The sequence below is a fragment of the Streptopelia decaocto genome (assembly GCF_964273445.1).
Source record: "Streptopelia decaocto genome assembly, chromosome: 2".
NCBI lineage: Eukaryota > Metazoa > Chordata > Aves > Columbiformes > Columbidae > Streptopelia > Streptopelia decaocto.
Window position 1 is genome coordinate 31,345,497 of NC_138655.1, and position 19,896 is coordinate 31,365,392.

Here is a 19,896-nt window from a genome sequence, read left to right on the forward strand (position 1 = left end):
AGAATACAAAGTAGTAAATGCAGCGAGCAACTGACTAGTAAAATTAATATAGCTTCCTTGTTAGGAAGTGAAGACCAAATCTGTGCCCACCCACAAATCAATACAGACTGAAATTAGAAACCCTATCAACAGGAAAAAGCCTTTCCAGGTAGCTGGGATTCACCACTGGGGTCAGACACATGCCTTCAAATTATCCCAGCGTTTTTTACTATGATTTGCAGACCTACTTGTTTGCCACTCATCAGTAGGTGTCAATTCAACTTCTGAAAATGGAAAAATGGGATATAAAAATCAGTGAGTAACAGAGGCTGGGATTTTATGACAGTCAAAGCATAGATGCCTACAAACAGTAGTGAAGCTGAACTGTAGACCAAAGACACTGGAGGGCAGAGGGAAGGGAAACAATAAAAAGGAAAAGAATTCTGACAACCTCATGGGCTTTACCTCCAGTAAGTGTCTGAAAGACTTAGTATGAGTGGGCAGAACATGGAGCGATAGAACTACATCCTCATGCTACATGGTGTTACGAGGGAGGTGTGACAGAGCTTGTGCATAACTTGTAAGACTTAAGAGAGATAAGCAAAAAATCACTAGTTATGTGTAATTAATAAAGCTGTTCATCCCCATTAGTTCTTTCAGAATGTCCTTTTTCTTCCTCACAAGGTTAAGCCATTGTTTTTCTCCACCTTATACAACTTTCACCAATCTGACACACATTTTTGTAAGAACAAGTCTCCTTCAATCACCCATATTAAAACTGCAATCACTTTGTTGTATTTTTTGTTTTCTCCCAGCACTCCTTGGTGCTCCTCAGTCTTCTGTAAAATTGCACTACTTTACTTCGATCCCTTCCATATATTTATTTGAGACAGTGTGTACTGACTACCCCTCCCAGCGAAATATCACTAACATCCTTGATTGTACCAGCACTTTCACTGAACTCCAGTAAACTACATCTACCACTTCTTGTTGCTGTTGTAGAGTACTGGTTTCCATTGCCTTATTTGAGCTCATTTATTTCTTGCCTCTTAAGTATTCTAAGACAGGAAAGGGAAGAGGCAAAGTATCCACGCTTTTGCACTACGAGGGAAGATCCTGTCAAAACTGGCTTGTGGCAGAGACCTCTTTATTTATTTTCCACAAATTGAAGGAAATTATGTTTCATGTTTCCTCCTTTTTTAAGTCTCTTCACTTTTACAAAGAAAAAAAATTATAGCTCCAACCACTTCTGCATATTCTATAACTTTTTCATCTACTTTATATCTATTTTTATCACTTGCTCTCCTTTGGTGTTCTTTTAAGATTAGAAAATAAATCTTTGCCTACTTAAATGTTCCTTAAACATTAATTGTGTTTATAAAGAAAGGATAAATTCAAAACCACTGCACTTCTGAAGCTCTCAGGACAAAAAAAAATGCAAGTGAAACAGACCACAGAGACTTCTAGAACCAGCACAACTAAAATATGAAATAAAGCATAAACAACAACACTAAATGGTAACTTACCCTGCTTGTGGGCTTGCTGGTCCCAATGAGTTTTTGTGAGCTGGGGATAATGTCTGAATTTTGCTCCCACTGGATCCAGATGAAGAGAGTGCTTTATTTGAAGAGGCACCTTGCAGTTGAAAGCAAGCATGGAAATAAAAGAAAATGTAAAATTTTGCTGCTGGAAAGATACAATTATTATTTAGTTTTAAATTGTAAATTCAAAACAAGAGTTTTAGAAATATCAAGATAAGAACAAGTTTCAAGATACTAGGAAAAAGCAAATAGGTTTCTGGAAATTTACAGAAGATATCAATGGAAACATAATGTTCTATTCCAATAAAAAACATTGGGGCTCAATTACTTTCCTCAAAAAGCAAAAGGAAAGAAGTCTGCAATGTCCAAGTATGTACAAACAGAGCATGTTTGATATCTGATGATATCTGAAATCAGAATAAGACCAGTGTTTGCATAGTTACAATATACATGGCTTGACTATGTATTTTCACCAATTCACGATCATATTCAGCATACAAATTAGTTACAAAACTAAGCAACAGAAAAAACTCCATTGAGAGAAGAATATTAGCTACAATCATGCATTACTACACACAATGATTTTGCATGTTTAATTCAGAAGAAAACCTAATTTGACCCAATATATAAAAGAGAAAAGAATCCTATGTGCTCAAGAGTCTTGATGGAAATATGGCAGTGTCCCTTCCAACTTTAAATGAATTTTTACAAACTACTATATCAATTTCAACAATAAATTATATAGCCGTTATATATTTAAGTTAAAAAAAAAAAAAGGTCACAAAGACATTGATTAAAAAAAATTGTATTATGAAAAATAGACACCATCTTACCCACTTGTGTAATACTGAACTCCTATGAATTTTTCTACTTCAACAGTTTAAATCACTGGGCAATGCTGTAGAAATCCTTCCGGCTATTAAAATTACACTGCTTTCACTACATAATTTGAGAACTAATATTTAGAAAGGAAATGGAGAATTAATAACATTCATTTCATACCTACAACCGTTTTGCTAACACCACTTGGCTGTGGTAAGCGTGATGATGATGGTGGCATTGATCCTACAGAAGGCATCTTCTTAACTGCAGCAGGTTTGCACTGTAACAAAATACAACCTAGAAATTTAAGCAATTAAATCAAACTATCTATATAACAAGACACGTAGTTGTCTCAGGTACTGCGAGAAAACAACTGTGATTACCTACTTCGGTAAACTGTTTCTGGTACAGGATCACGCGAATGGCTTCTGCTACTCTGCTTTCTCATACATACAGATGATACTAGGTAAGACGGATTATTTAACTGGTTTTGTTTTTTCATTTAACTCTATGTCTTTGTTTATTTTCCCCTCTCTACAGCTTTGCTCATCGTTTTCCATAGCGAACTCACAGGATTAACATTATCACCTCATTACTAGTTAATTTTGAAAAGAATACTCAAGGACAGGATCATTTTTGTCTTTTAGATCCTCTCACCTGTGTGCTCTGAGTCCCAGCACTGATTTGGAATATAGTGCAAGAATCACTAAGTAACTGCTTCTGGCTATTTGACTCTTCACAGCTTCCATAAAAAAAGAGCATTACCACTAAATGGAAAACACACATATGCTTTAATCCTTCATTTGTTCTCATCATAACTACTGCACCTCTTACCTTAACAGGCCTGAAATCCTCTAAGCCTGTAATTAGCCAAAATATTTCTGACAGCTGTTCTGTAGTTATCTACCTTTGTTTGCCCACTTAAGGAACAGTCTTGAATCGGATTCAGAACACTTGCACAACAGAAGTTCAACTTTCTTTAAAAACACTGCATATCTACTTCCTGCTGCTACCCCTACATGCCATTTTCACAAATCTCTGAATTACACTTATGACTGATTTTGGCTTTGCATCTGCTGCCATCTGATCTACGGATCTCTGCAACTCTCATAAGAAAGCAAAAGCCTCTTCCATGTTTAGTGTCTAATTTCAGTTTAGCACAAGTAATAAAAGTACAGAACAAAATATCTAATTCCATTTAAGAGCAACATACTATTTAACAAGCTTGATTTGCAAGTTACAAGAAAAATATTGTAGTTCACCTGTGTTCGAGTAGGAAGCTTCCCTTTGGTATCAGCTGCCAATTTTCCCTTATTAGTAATACGTGCTGCTTGTTCCTTACAGAAATTGATGTGTCTGTCAGCTGCATTTTCATTAAACCTCCTCTGACAATATGGACACTGAATGTAATCTTAAAAACATAAAAATCTAGCATTAATAACATGTTTCAAAAAAATAAAGTGTTTTAAAGTCTTCTAAGATCAACCCCACCCTCAGAGAAAATGAAGGCCTCTTAAATCTGAAAACGAAATACTCATTACTGGGGAACAGAATATTGTCCACATGTAGCAAAAAACATGTTTCTTGTTTGATGGATGAGAATGAGAAGGAAAGATAAAAATGAAAGAAAGTTGAGGAAGAGAAAAAAACTAAGAAAAACCAGAAACACTTTGAGAGATGCTATTCAGCAGAGGAGGGAGCCAAAGAGGTATATGGACATAGCAGGGATATCGGCTGGAAGGAAGTTGAGAACAGAAGAGGCTAAAAAAAAAAAAAAAAATTCAAAAACATAGTTCAGTTTGTTCAGGATAAGAAAAAGCATTAAAACATTTCCCATACAAATAGCAAAAGACAACAAAATTTGTTTCCTCTGGCAATTTTGAAAGAAATGAGAAATACTAACTGCAATACTGGAAACGAATATTAAAAAAAAAATAAAAATCTGGAATTTAACAAAAAAAAAAATCAGAGGAAATCCAGCCAAAATTAGGAGATATCTATAGAGACATGCAAAACAGGGTAATTGATGGCTGTGTGTTTTTTCAAGATTAATTTAGTCACATTACAAACAGTACTACTTGCAGGAAATATTACTAACATTGGGGGAAAACAAACAAAAAAACAACCAAACAAAAAAACCCCAAACAAAACAAAATAAAACAACCACAAAAAACCCCCAGAAAGGCTATGTAAATGTTTAAAACACGAAAAGACCCCACATCTGTATGCTGGAAATAAACTCCTTAAAATACACTGCCCTTGGAAAGCAAAATGTTTGGACTGCAATTTCAGATAGACATTTTAGTGTCTAGAGATATCAATGTTGAATTCCCCAGATTATAGCATTCAAAACCATACAAACATCAATTTCAGAAGAACTGGAGACTGGCAAAGCAGATTAAATTAGTATGATCCTAGGTGGTTTTAGACATGTATTGAAGAAACCAGTGAGATATTCAACAGTCACTGCCTCTGAGATTACAGTTAAATATTATACAATTTAAAATAAGAATTGTATTACATGTTACTACTCCAAATGCAGCAGATCTGGCTTAAGTAGTTATCCCTTTAGATTAACAAACTATTTTGAGGAAGTCAAATGATGTAGTGGCCACCAAGCCATGAACTGTGACCCAAGAAGTGTGAGCAAAGGACACAGCAAGAACACAGAAATCCTTCAGAGAAGGGACAGCCTGGGAATCTCATGTGATAACAACAGATTTTTATTTATTTATTTTATATAAACTCCACTACTGTCAGAATAGTCAAACACAAACTATACCTTAAGAGACAGAAATTTAAAAGAACCATAGTATCTATATGGTCAAACCAAGACAGGCTCAAAGTTTTATTAAAAAAAATAAAGCTAAACAGATCAATAAAGCAGCTATGGAACCCCCTAGATAATAAGAAAAGACATTACTAGCTGGGGCACAGCTTAGTTCCCACAAAAGACTTTGAATGCCCCCTAAAATAAATAGATCAGACTATAGAGGATTAATGTACACTCTTAAGAATCAGGGATTGCATCTTCATTCTTTTGTAAAATGCTTAGCACCAGACAGCCACCTGGCTATCTGGAAGTACTGTTTGTACTGTCCCAAAGAACTGTTAGGATTCAATGTAAGCTTTATAAAATACAAACTAACCAAAATAAGTGGGCAGTACATATATGCAGTCAAGTTCAATGCAAATGGGGTGACTTAAGGTCCTTCTTAATACCAGGAGGCTAGTCCACACTTCCAAGGAAAAGCTGGAACAGGAGATCAAAGAATCAGCGATACTCCTTGCTTGCAAATGCAAAGCATGCAATTAACTAGGAAATATTAATACAGAACTCTCTTATTTGAAAGGAAAAAGACTAGCAGCTAGTTAGAGAGGGGCACTCCAAAATGGTTGAGCTCTTATGACAAGAGGAAGAAATATATTCCCCAAAGTACTATCACATCTAGTATCTATTATTATCTATTTTATTCTCACATCAGACTGTTTAAATGCTTTACCCAGCCTCGGTTCTGAAGGCACCTGAGGACTGTCATTCCCTTGTTAATACAAATCCCACACATCTCACCCAAAACACAAGTACCCCCACCACAAGAGGAAGGATCACATGCACACTAGAGCAGGCACTACATACATGAAACTAAATGTGAACTCAGCAAGAAATGAGAGAGACTACATCTGAAGAACATACGTGACCTGCATTCCTACAATATGAACAGGCTGTGGGTGCCCAGCACTAGTAGCTAATCAAAAAGGTATCCCACCCTTTCTGAGCAGTTACACTGTTGTGGAAAGAAGTGAGGTGTTGAAACAATTTGTCCAGCCCATGGTTTATAACACAGTACCACAACTACCTTTCAATGCATTGAAAACAAAAGTAATGAGCATTGAAAGCTGCTATGCAAGGAAGCTAGTCAGCCAGACCCACAGTCACAAACCAGTATCTGCATAGGGATAATCAGACAGTCATCTTCAAGAACTTGTGAATAATGTATTCCAACAAATTCCTTTCCAATTTAAATTTTCACAAATTAAGTTTAAAAAACAAATCCATAAAGAACTCCATTGTTTTACATACCAGGGTCATATGATGGTGGAGGTGGTGGAGGGAGTTTTCCACCGTCTTTAAGATTAAGTCCTTTGGCTGCTCGTATAGTTGCTATAAATTCCTCATGCTTTCGTCTCCAATTGGAAGGTTTTTTGGGTGGTTCTGGCTAAGAAGCCAAAAAAGAAGGAGCTTTATATATATGAAGCTCTTACTTCAAGTCAAGTATGTGCCTTATTTCAGTACACAATATTATAGTAGATTTCTTCCAGATCCTAGTTGATCTAATTATCACAAATAGCCAGCAGAAATAAGCATTCTTACTATGCATACATAGTTTTCCTAAAATGTTCATATGCAGAGCAAATTATAACATACCGGTGGCTTAAGAGGCTTTACTGTGGGAATGTCAGTTCCTTCTGCTCTCTGTCGGCTGGAATCAAATCTCTTCCTTTTCTTGGCAGAAGTTTTTTGGCAAATGGGTCCATGTTTTTTCTACAAGTAGAAAAAAAAAAACAAAAGGAGAATACAGAATCAATTAGCAAACAAGGCCCAACTCTTGATGAATAAGATCAGATTGCTTTCAGTCAATCATATATGCCAGCCAGTACTTTAGAACAGAACTACAGAAGTCACAAATGCATACACGTTCTCACAAAAAACTGGAAAATGAAGAAGAAAAATAAGAGGTGCATGTATTTGCTCCTTGCAAATAAAATTTGATGGCAGGTAGACAGCATTTGCATTGAGTGTCAAGACAAATTAGAGGTATCTGAAATCCTTATTCATGCTGAAGGACAGCAATTTCTATTAAGACTGGAGAACACAGCATTTTGAAGGTACCTAACAAGACACTTAGTTTACTAGCTGGCACTGCATTATGCTAGGGCTTACATGTGCAAGGAATGATTCTGTGACCGTAGAGAAGATGATTTTAGAAGCGCGTATTTTCAGAAAGTGCTGGGACGCTGAAATAAAAATAACCTCCTTCTAAGCTTCAAAAGTGAGATAACTAGAACAAGTAATAGTTTGTGAGAAAACAAACAAACAAAAAACCCCATACCAACACCAAAACCAAGCACCCAGATGTGCTTTATTTAGCTATAGTGACCATGGCTTAACTCTCTTATCAGTTTATCAGATCTAAGAGCCAACAGTGCTCAGACCACTTACCAGTGCTGCTGGAAAGAAAGTCCTTCCACAAATCTTACAGGGCAACAGATCTCCAGTTTCCACTATAACTTCACCTTAAAAAAAACAAAACACACATACTTCTGTAAGAAAATTCATTTAATTCATTATCAAAATTTCTTCCTGGATTGCTAACTCCATATACTTAGCCATAACAGTGGTTGCTGCCAAAAATATGCATTCTTTGAACTGTGCAGAGACTATGCAGATCAGAAAGGAAAAGATGATACATCAGTCCTTGATACACTTCTGGAAGCAGTCAGGCCTGGTAACTTGCAGCATAAATTCTGATAATTTACAATATGAAACCCTGAACCTTTAAAGTGATGCCTGTATGTCAACATGCAAATAACAGATTCACTGTAAGTCACAATGACAGCCAAAACACACACCAAGAATAATGATATTTAGTGGGTATTCCTGTCTTTGGAAAAGAATCACCTGTTATAGTATCAAATATGAGTCACATCCCATCATTTATTTTTCTCTATTATGTTAAACTATTCCACTTTCTCTTGTAAAGGAAAAAAATATTTAATGCTATTTATACTATATATTTTATTCAGATTTTTACTGACAGTTTACAAAAGCATTTCTGATGTTACTATTCAAGCATTGGTAAGAAAAATGTAAATTGTATACTTGACATACAACAAAATCATAGAACCAGATAAAAGACCAACAAATCAAAGTATTCAAGCCTATACAAGCAAATATATTCATATAGCACACATTATGCAATGGAGTCATGGCAGAGATGAAAAACTACGCAGGATTACCCAATAACAGGCATCTATTCTATTTGGCACTGTACTAGAGATACAGGGTTCTTTTTATACCACATACACATCAATAAAGAGGCAGTAAGTTTGGATTAAGTTTGAGAGTGACCAGGTGCTTTCTCTGTACTCAGTCTGGCTATTGCAGACAATACAGCTCCCTCTATTTATACAAAGTTAAAACAAAACCACTTTGAATTGACTTGTATTTCAGGGAAACCAGTGGCTTAAATTAATGAAGTTATGAACATAGTAACATTTGATGATTTGATCACTTTTTGTTCCCAGTTCCCCAGTGAAATACAATTTTCCATCTAAACACACACACCTGTCAATCGTCTGTAGGACCAGTCACAAAGATAATGGATAATTTAACAAAATGTTTCATGGCAAACAAATGTAGATGTGGATCCCACTGAAAACCTTTTTTTCCAAATGTAAAGATTAAAACTGTGTGAGATTTCTAGCCCAAACATGTAACTATAAGGTCTATTTCTGCCTTTTTCAATTACTTGAATGAAATTCACCATCTGTACACAACTACATTAATGTATTAATATACTGCAGTGCACAATCCATCTTAAGAGACATAAATCATATGAAAAGTGATAAAAAATTCAACTTCCTTTTATCACATTATTCTAAATCAATCCTCAGCTTTGAAACAAGTGAGAGGCATTTTCTAGAAATACAAAGTGACTGTTTGTGTATGTAAGAAATTAACTGAAATAAATCAGAATTTGTGATCTTGAAATAAGGTGTATAGTATAAGATTAAGGATCTGACCAAGAGAAGACTTCTTTCAACCATCTGCCTTAGTAGAAGAAAAAAGCACTACATTTTCCACCATTTTCTTCTGTTCACTGAACAGAAGAATTCAAGGTTGTGTTTAAACTCACCATGAAAAGAAGTAGACTTGATAGATGCTCACCTGATCGAGCAGTGTTTACATAGGACATACCAGTGCACAAGGAATGCCAGTTAGCACTCACTGCAGCTACAGTTACAGAATTGGATTTCCCTACAGCATTTCCACCCTCCCCTGCCGCTGGCAGGTACTCAGTCACGCTTGCCAAGAGCCATTTCTACTGCCAACACCTCCTCATCCATAATACAAATCAGTGAGCCAAAGCGGAAAAGGAAGTTATTTTAAAAAATTAAAGTCCCTTAAGTTTTGTTAAAAATGGGAAGCCTACAGTCCTTTATATTTGCACAGTTAGCCTTTAATCATTCCTCTGTGATTTTCCTCACATTTAAGATGAAAAAAACCCTGTGCTGGTTTGACTGAAAATGAGTTAATTTTCTTCATGCAGATAGAAACCTTTCTTTCTCATAGCTAGCATGGTCATTATTTGGACTTACTTTGAGAACAAGAGAACACCCAAGCACAGAGCTAATGTTTTTAATTGCTCTGGTCTGAGAGCCAAGGACACTTGGTGCTCTGCCCACAGGTGAAAGGCATTGAGGAAGAGGGGCATGGATGAGGCAGAGCTTGACTGATATCCAGACTGATCAATAAGAATATTCTATCCCATTAGCATCATGCTTCATATTCAAGGAGAGTCAGGATCTTCTGGTCTCCCTCTCTCATGCGTTCCTCTTTGCTCTTTTTGTCAAAGCCGGGAGAGGTCTGTTTGGGACATTTAGTTTGGTCTTTTGCCATTTTGCAGAGGCCTTTGGGCCTTTCTGCCTTTTTTTTTTTTTTTCCCCTCTCTTCAAGATCAGCTGTTTGGGACCAGGTGCTGCCTCCTGGGACTGGCTGCTTGGTGTGGACCGAGTTTGTGAAGAATTACATTCAGTATCTTTTATTTTATATATATATATATTTACTAGTAGTGTATTAGTATTTTGTTATTTTATTAACCTGTGTTTATCTCAATCCAAGTTTCTCCCTTCGCTTTCGATTCTCTCCCCTACTTGGGGCAGGTAGGGAAAGTGGTGAGTGAGCAGCTATTGTGGTTGTATTGCTAGCTTGGATTAAACCATGACAAAAACGAAAAACAACAATCAAACAATCTCCCCAACCAAAAAAACGAAACAAAACACCAACAAAAAAACCCCACAACACACCACACATAAAATAAACGCCCCCACCACAAAAAATGAAACAAACAAACAAACCCCCACCAACCCACCATAAGCACAACAAAAACACGAGTTAACATTTATCTCTAGGAGCCCAGGAGTCTTCCCTTACATAAGGGCTAGCAATGTCATCAACATGTAATCTGATAATTTAGAAATAAAACATGAGAATAAAATTGTAAAAGTTGGAAAAGAGTTCTGTTTGTGGCTTTTTTGTTTTGATTGTTTGGTTTTATTGTTTATTTGTTTTTAAATGCATCAGAAATGGTTGTTCAACTGAGTTGTATTGGGAGATGGGGGGAACAGGTTAAAAATGAACCCTCAAATCAAGAAACAGAAGAAGGATTTGCTTGGTATATGAGTCTGAGAATAGAGATTGGTAGTAAGATGGTGTCAGAGCAATTTTCTTCAGCCTTCTTTAAGTCTAGCAACAACACAGGGATTACCCTCATTTTGGTTATACAACCACAGACCACCCAAGATTCAGCAGCTACACTTCTTTTTCCTTTTATAATCTTTACTACCACTAATCAGCAGCAGTTTACATGCTTGTATTAAACAGGAATGAATACAGTTAACTTGGAAAAGGACAGACATAATTATTACCGTTTATCTAATCTAAACACACTTTGGGAAAAAAAAGAAATATGTTCAAAATAGTTATGTGAATACCAAAGGAAGAAGTAGTACTTCTGCTGAAGTGATGCCAGAACTATGATAAACAGCTTTCCACCCTATTCTCCTACTGTTTGCCTGAGGCCAGGTCTCAAATAAAAACAGAGTTCAACCTAGTAAGATGCTGGGTATCTGAATTAAACAACTAGATTGCAAATTTTACCAGCAGCACTACAATAATCCCATCACTTGTGTTTCTAAAATGTCCCTGTCAGAGTTCTTCCTCTTCCAGCTACTTTCAGAGTACAATCACCTTCAAAATTATTTTTCCCTACCTACACATAAGTTATTGCAGACATTCCTTTTGAATACAGTCACAGTGTACTTACCCACACTTTCTGCTCTTGAAGCTGGAGTTTCACTGTATAAAGTTTGAGTGGACCTCAAAGCCTGACAGGACAGCTGTACATTCAGTTTCCAGATGTAGCACAGTGCTTTCAATATTCTTATAAATGAGTTTATATTTCCTTGAAACCTAGATTTCCAGGGAACAACTTTTTTTCTCTCTCTTCTCTCATGTCTAAATACAGCAAGTGATTTAAAGCAGAAAGTGCAAGCTGCCTGTTCTCGCATTTATATTTCTCAGTACAATGTGTGGACCTATCAATGCACACAAGGTCGATCTGACATAGTCACAGGCATAATGCTAGCTCTTGCTGTCATGTTTACAAATTAAGCAGTTGTGTAAATAGACTCCATACCTAGAGGGAGCAGAAGTCTTCAGCATTGCTGAACAGCAATTTATTGAAGTTTTATTGCAGTTTTCTCATTTGGAGAGCTTTGTATACCAAATCAGGTGTCTGTACTTTTATATACAAAGTAGAGAATGCTTCAAAGAAACAAGATTGCACTTAGTAACAGTATTTTGTCATATAAAATCTGACTGACCACCCTTCAAAACCTTTTATCTGCAGCAGTGACAGTACCAAGTGACTTTGGCCAGACAACTGTGCTAATCAGAACCATCGAGCCTCACTGAATTCAAACTTGCAGAAACACTCTGATATGAATTCCAGCCTTGAGACTAGGTACCTACTTGAAATCAGTAAGTCATCTACAACTACTGAAAGTTATTGTTTGAAGAGTGCTTGCCAAATTCTTCCCCTGCAAAATTCTATTTATTGCTTTTAGCATAACTCTCATATCCAAAAGTGAAGTATTTTCCACTTAAGAGTTCCACATACTTCAGGTATGAAAAAAATATATTGCATTCCTCACATTAATTGGAATCTATATCATCAAGCCACAACATCTTGTTCTTTGGGGACTGTCAATCTCCTGTGTATGTCCACTAATCAGTACTGACTGCGTTATACTTTTTAATCAACACGTTAACGAACAACAGTCTGAAAAGACTAATGACAAATACCATAAACAGCAGTCACCTAAAAATGATATCAATGCAGTGACATAGGTAGGAAACAATTCTTTGAACAGCCAAACACCAATTAGAGCATTAATTTTTAAAGAGCACTACATAAAAAAATGAAAATATGAATACACAAAATGTACAAAAGTGGAAAAAAAGTATGCCAATAACAACCGAAAACCTGGGCGTAAGTTTTGCAACTTTTCTTTATTTTGCCAAAATGACTTCTGAAATGCAAATGAAAGTCAGACATATATGACATACTGCTTAACAGCAGGCAGTATTTGCCATACTTTGCTAAGTTTGCTTGGTAATTGACATTGTTCATCATGTACCCCACTGAGCAAATTCCTTCTCACCTATATGCTATTCCTACAGCTTGCAGGAAGAGTTTCTGAGTTTTTAATCCAACTAGATTACTCACAATCATGTAACAAATAGCAGACAAATCTGCCTTTACCTATCTACCCCTAATTTTTGAGGAAAGCCTCATGAATTCTTTTCTACTTTTTGTATTGACAGTGCAGTCTAGTATTGAATAAACCTGTCACTTCTGCTTCCAAAAGGTAACAAAAAGCAGTATAACTTCTACTCCTTCAAGCTGAAAAGCTCAAGATTTTCATAGTACCTCTGCATGTTTTTATATCAGCTCTTCAGCCTGACAATGCTAGCGCATTATATTTGCCAAAATTACTGTTACTGCATTGAACATGAGTCTGATGATGGTTGGTTTGATATTACTTCCTTGAAAATAACATATCAAGGAGGGTCCCAATGCCTCAAAGTGACAACCTGAAGGAGGATTCTGTGAAGAAGTTTTTTTGTGACTGAGAAATGAATTGCATGCAGTTAAGAATGGTTGTAAAAGCAGCAGATGCACAAATTGCATCATGGTGTACTCCCCTTTTCTACAACCATCTGTCCTTCTTTCCTCCCTTCCTCATATGAAGCTTAACTTTTAATGTGAAAACATGCCAAAGCCACGCTATACATTCTCAAAAATAAGCAGCTCTCCTGGACTTCTCTCAAGGGCCATATCTCATGGTATCTCATATCTCTTTCAAGGAGATCCCTAAACAAGCCAAAGTCTGCTCTCCTGAAGTTAAGGGTTGGGATCCTGCTACTTGCCCAGCCACCTCCTCTCAAAATCCTGAATTCAATCATCCCTCGGTCACTGCAGGTAAAGCTGCCCCTGACCTTCACATGTTTGTAGGTGTGAAGACCAGCAGGAGTGCCTTCCCTTGTCAGCTCCTCCACCATCTGGGCCAGGAATTTGTCATCAATACATACCAGAAGCCTCCTAAACACCCACAACAACAATTCCTGCATTGGTCTGCCTTCTAACCCTGATCCATAAGGTCCTAAGAGGTTCCACAGCAAAGCTCCATGCATTCCCGCTGCTCTCCCACATAAAGGGCAACTTCCACCCTTGCCATCCAGCTGGTTCTTCCTGAAGAACCTGTATTCATCCACCACAACACCACAGTCCTGTGAGCTGTCCTACCATCTACATGTGATCCCAACAAGACTGTAGCCTTGCAACTACATGGACCTCCAGTTCCTCCCATTTTTTCCCATACTATGAGTGTTAATATCAGTACAGGCACTTCAGAGAGGCACTCAGTCATGATGATTATCCAGAAAAATCTATGAGAGCTTCCCCTGCAATGTGTATGAAACACAACAAAACCAAAGGCAAATAAGCAACGCTATTTGATCGATTTGACTTCCTGATACATTATCTAGTCTATTAATTAGCTTTACAATCAACTAAGGCTACCAGAAAGCATGTGACCTGCAAAATTTATGTACATTACACAATTCTGTTTTGTAATCATAAACTCACTATTCTCCTGTATTAGGCTGCAAGCACTATGATGACTGTAAGCAGGCAGTCAACTGAACATGCGCCTTCTCAAACTAGCCTTAAACTTAACATACTCTACTACCCAAATGTAATCAGACAGAGGAATCCCAATCTAAGCCTGCCTGCTTATGAGAATATTACTTGGCTAACAATAAAATCATGTGCTAAAACCAATTTTGATAGTAAACTTCATTTATAATATATTCATTCCTAGTTTGCTTCCCCCGCCCAGAATTTCTCGAAAAAGTAAGTAAAATCCTCACCCCTCTAGTCAACTGTTTAATATAAGCCTGGAAGCAGATTTTACTGAAATGCAACAACTGTTTTTGATAATAACCGTATTTGATATTTGATAATAACTGAGTGTGTGTGCAGGTAAAATACATTCATCTTCTCACTATATTCAACCAATTGAATTCAATTAAAAGATCAGTCTAGCTTCTGCAAGAATTCTACAAATGCTATAGAAAAAGGGGTAAAATCTGCTAGTCCTAAAATGCTGAAGAAACTAATCTGACACACTCAAATTCCTGTCCACACATATTACTTCCTTCCCTTAAAGGTGAAACATATTGTAATAGCGCACTTCCTATAATATCAACCTGAACTTCAGAATTCTTCCTTAAGTAAAACTTTTAATTTTAAATTCTTCCCCAAAACATAAACATTAACCAAAAAAACCCCATAATAGCCTCAGAAAAAGTAAATATGTTGACCACAATTATCCAGTGTATGAGATGTCAAAATTAGATCACAACAGAGGTATAATTGCGCCTAGTGAAACATAGCAGTTCAATGCAAAGTCATATTTATCAGTGTTTAAATGACTATGAGAAACAAATTCTTAAAAAGAATATATATGAATATTAGTTTTGCATTTTAATCTTTAACAGTTTCCAACTTGTTGATTTAAGAACAGTACCATAAAATTAATTCTTCCTTCTGTTGGACATAGAGATCTAAAAAAGCTGAAGCATTCCCAAAAGGCAGGAGCCTCTCTCAAACGGTGCTTAAGAAAATGGCTGCCAAAGTAAGGAAGCTGCTGCGTGCATCCAGTGAGACAAGACAAAGATGAATACTGAAAGGAAAGGAAAGGAAGTCTCATACTAATATTGTTTTGTTTTTAAAAAATAAATAAGTTCCTACACTAATGGGGGAAAAAGAAAAAAAAGACTGAGTATTAGCTTATTCAGAAATTCTGCCAAAGCAAGCCTAAGCATTTGCTTTCAACAGCCACATTACCAATAGAAAACTCTGAACTATAATACTTGCACTGTTCAGGGTGGAGCGGGGTGTCTCAGACATTATCAGTGCCAGAGAAGGGTCCATAGACAAATGCTATTACAGCACAGATGTCAGCTCTCAGCAGAAGATGCCGTACATCGACCCTTATTCTTATGAGACCTCAAGGGCACACCCAGACTGCTCAGAGTCTGAATGCTTAATCACAGTAGTCCTTACTTGGCGTCTGCAAGGGAAATCTCTGGGTTTGAGACTGCAGGCTATTTCCTGAGCAAGCAGCCACCCAGCCCCTTCCAACCACAACCAGCCTTTTCTGGCTGCTGAAGGAGAATGCTGGGGCAGCACTGCTACTACCTACTACAGAGAGCTGGACTTTCACTCTCGGACACAGCTGCCCCTCTGCCCTTTACTCCTCAGGCAGCAGCAGTCCCGACCTGCTGGGGTGGGCTGTGAACAAGTGTGGGAAGAGGCATTTAGTCAGCTCAAGCAGCTGTTCCCGGCATCCTCCCAGAAAAAACAACAGGCTGTAGAGAAGCCGATCAGATGCCACCATTGAACTGCTCTGGCCTAAATGAAGTCAGTAATTCAGTTCTTGGATGCCCTACTCCATCTCCTTCCAGCAAAGCACAGAGAAAACATGCCAACGTGACAGGTTTTTTTCTTGCCGTCCAGAAGCGAGATGAACAAGCCCATTAACCCATTGAAAATGGTCCTGAGATTCAGCACATGGTTTACTACTCAGGAAAGGATTTTTAACCTCTCCTAAGAGATCGCTACATTTTAAAACACAGTCTATTGCTCTAAGTATTTTCACCAAGAAATTAAATAAAAATTGAATAACAGCCAAACAGCACACAGGCTGCAAAGTAACAAATGCTGAACTAGCAACTTTAGATTTAACTTTCAAAGTATGCATCAGTCACTTGTAATGATGTGTGTGCACTGATTCCTCTTAGCAAACTTGAAAGTTATAAACCTGACTTACAGTAACAACCTAGTCATATAACAATACTGATATACAAATAAAATAATAAAGCAACAGACTTAACAAAAGCAACAAAATTTTAAAAGAAACATTTAAGTCACACAGAAACCTACTTTGTCATTTCACTGAACATTTACACTTGCGCACAGTGAAAAAAAGCAACTACAACACTGGAAATATTATTTAGCTTTTTAAATGTCACTAATGCAAGCTCCACAAGCCAACTAATACACATTCAACTCTCTACACTATGGAAAGAATCCTTATAAACTGAATAGAGTTATTCCTTGCTAATAGCATGCTTAAATAAACAGAAATAAAACAGATCTTTCATCTACAATGCTGAGCTTCAGAAACACAAAGCACCGGCTCCTGAGGGTGAAAAGTCCAGGCCAAGCACCCTGAGCCCAAGGGGGTCTTCCACAGTCATAAGAACACACCAGCAGAGTTCTGCCAAACGTCAGCCTTGTGCTCCACCATAATTGCATCCCTTGCATAGAGAACTGTCAGGACCCGCTGCACAAATCAGCGCTGGGAATTGATTTTGCTAAGCACTACCATAGAGGGAGGAGGCTGAGCCAGATTTCAGAAGCAGCCCATACTTCCATATCAGATGGATATGACTGTGCAACTGTGCTTCTAAACACAAATTTATTCTAAAGTGGCAAGCGGCAACGTACTTCTGAGTCGCCAGTGGAGCAATCACTGGGAAAAAAAGCATAAAATCCTATGAAATAATTTACTGTTGTTATTGGTTTTGCCTACACTTTTCCTGTCTTGGGGATAAAGTTTCTGTAGAAAGGTATCTGAGCCTAACCTAATGTGCATCAAGAGAGGCAGCTTAAACTGAAAAACTGTAAGTAAAATGAAAACCACTTGCTTCAAATGTTTTGAAGCAAAAAAAGGAAGCATTTTATGTTGTGGGAACTTGTTACAGAAAGAAAAACATAGCATGAAGTGACCCACAAAAATGCAAAATATTATATTCTTCACTTTTGATAACTCTAACATTCAAAGATGTTGGACAACAGCATGGGATATGAGTATTCACAATGCAAGGACATCTGAAGTTTTAGAAACGGCTTATCATCTGTGTTATTCTCAAATTAATCTTGAGTGTTCAGAAGGAACGTTTCACATTATGGAAAAATGCTTTGATAAGCTCTAGCTTTTGAAAATACTTTCAAGAAAAGGTTTACAGAGTAAACATGAGATTTCACCTATGACTTAGCAGTTCTTCCTCCCATCATCCCAGTACCTACTGAAATACAAACAAAATGTAAACCATTTCCAGAAGACTTAAAAATCAGCAAAGTCAGACAAATTGTACTCCAATACTGACACGTTTTTTCAGGCTTCTGCTTTCTTCTCACCCTCTGTTCTGAAGGTGCTCCAGCTTATACAACACAGTTGGCATAGCTGGGCCTTGCTAAGTTAGCTCACCGACAAATCAATTGATGGATGGGCTGCAGATGATATGCAGTCCCAGCTGCAGTGAAATACATAGCCAACTCGAAATTAAACCAAGTTTTCCACTTCTGGACATGCAACTTATGGTTGTCACAGGACTGTCATGAGAATTTGAATGCTTGGTAAAGGATTATTCGATAAACACTGGACACTACCTTAAGAATTTAAAAGGCATTAATAGTCAGCAAAGTATAATGAATAAATCAAACAGAAGAAAACCTCTTGCCATTTTACTACCAAGTCATTTTGTAGAAATTGATGAAGTCCCTAAGCATAAGAACAGAATCTGATAACTGTAAAATCTAGTAGAGACAGAAGACATGTATTCAGTAAGAATTACTTCTGTTCTCCAACTGTGGTAGAAGGGATAAAGAACAAAGGCTAGTTTGTGCTCACTCCTATTTAAGCACTCAGTTATACCTAGTGAAGCACAGTATGGAAGGCTCAATGACTGTTTTGTGATAGTTAGAACAGGTCTGTATTTTTTCTTAAGTAATATGGTTAAAGCAGCTTGCCAAACACAGTGATGACAGGACTACCGAAACACTCAGATAGCAAGCTGTAGCTTCACAAATTCCACACCGATACCTACGTTATGATGGATGCTCTGGAGGGTGATGATATCTTCTTTAACGCAGCTGGCACAGGATAAAGTTGCTAATACTCTATCAGCAAGTACATACCTAGTCTTCACTGCACTGAAGACACTTCCCTAACATTATAGGCGTATCCTAACATGTACCTTCACCATCTGTTCGCCATGAAAGGATGCCTGGCAAAGATGCGTGCACGACTCGATGCCGTACCGCCCCGCCCCGCGTCCAGGGCGCAACACCGTGCGGGCTCAGGGCACCCCGAGCTCGGCCAGGCAGGAGGGGCCGGCGGGGAACGGCCACAACCCCGCGGTTCGGCTGGGAGACCCGAGCAGCACCCGAGACAAAGCGCAGCGCGGCCCTGCCCGCCGGCCCTGCCCCCCTGCCCGCGGGGCTCCGCGCAGGGAGCCGCTGCCTCCCGGCTGCTCACCGCCCCAAAAGCACTCTGCCCCGTTCTGCCCACTGCCCCGCCTCAGCCCCACCACCCCCAGCACTCCCAGCTGCGGAGCGGGGCGAGGCGAGGCGAGGCGAGGCGAGGCCGCCGCGCCGCCTCAGGGGGCTCCGAGAACAGGAGAGGCGGCGCCCGGGCCACAGCTCCCGCAGCTCCCGCCGCCGCCCGAGCACGCCCCGCCGCAGCACAAAGGCACGGCCCGCACCAGGTGCCCGACCGCGGCTCCGGCGAAGGGAGAGAATCCCCCGCCGCTGCTCCTCACCTTCTAGCCCCTCCATGGCGCTGCCCAACCGGCCGCTCCGGCCCCGCCGCTGCTGTGGCAACGCCGCCACCTCCCGGCCCGCTAACAACCGCCGCTCCCATTGGCCGGGACGCGCGGCGGGCGGACCCGGGCGGTGGCTCCTCACGGCCACAGTCCCAGCCCCGGGGCGGGCGGGGTGAGAGAGCCAGCCGGTCTCTCCGCCTCCCCCGCGGGCAGCGCCTGCCGCTGCCGAGCCCTCCTACGTGCCCGCTGTGCCTCAGCGCTCTGCCGCCAGCCCGCCCCACTGCCCCTGGCCGGCCGGGCCCCGCTGTCCTCCGGCAGCCGCCCGTCGCGCTCAGCACCTGTGAGCCCAAGAGGAGGGTGCAGGCGTGCAGCGCAGCGTGGGGCCACCACTGGTGCCCCTTTGTTTGGGGACAACTATGGGCAGTCACGAGAAAACCACAAAAAAAAATAGTTTTCAAATTCATGTCCTGAAAATAATTGCAGGCAATGGATTCCTCCCCCTTTTTTCCTCCTGTCGTTGTCTTAACTGAAAGA

General features: G+C 39.1%; 1 protein-coding gene across 2 annotated transcripts in view; it reads right to left on the bottom strand.

The window, feature by feature from the left end:
- Positions 1-19,460, bottom strand: part of ZC2HC1A (zinc finger C2HC-type containing 1A) — a 36,899-nt gene extending 17,439 nt beyond the window's left edge. For both annotated transcript variants that reach the window (XM_082046962.1, XM_082046961.1), the window contains exons 1-7: positions 19,360-19,460; positions 7,564-7,637; positions 6,769-6,885; positions 6,424-6,559; positions 3,605-3,753; positions 2,523-2,622; positions 1,506-1,614 (exon numbers count right to left, since the gene is read on the bottom strand). In XM_082046962.1, coding sequence (XP_081903088.1) covers positions 1,506-1,614; positions 2,523-2,622; positions 3,605-3,753; positions 6,424-6,559; positions 6,769-6,885; positions 7,564-7,637; positions 19,360-19,375 — 701 coding nt within the window. In that variant the 5' untranslated portion in view covers positions 19,376-19,460. The remainder of the gene's footprint in view (positions 1-1,505; positions 1,615-2,522; positions 2,623-3,604; positions 3,754-6,423; positions 6,560-6,768; positions 6,886-7,563; positions 7,638-19,359) is intronic.
- Positions 19,461-19,896: the final 436 nt, after the last annotated feature.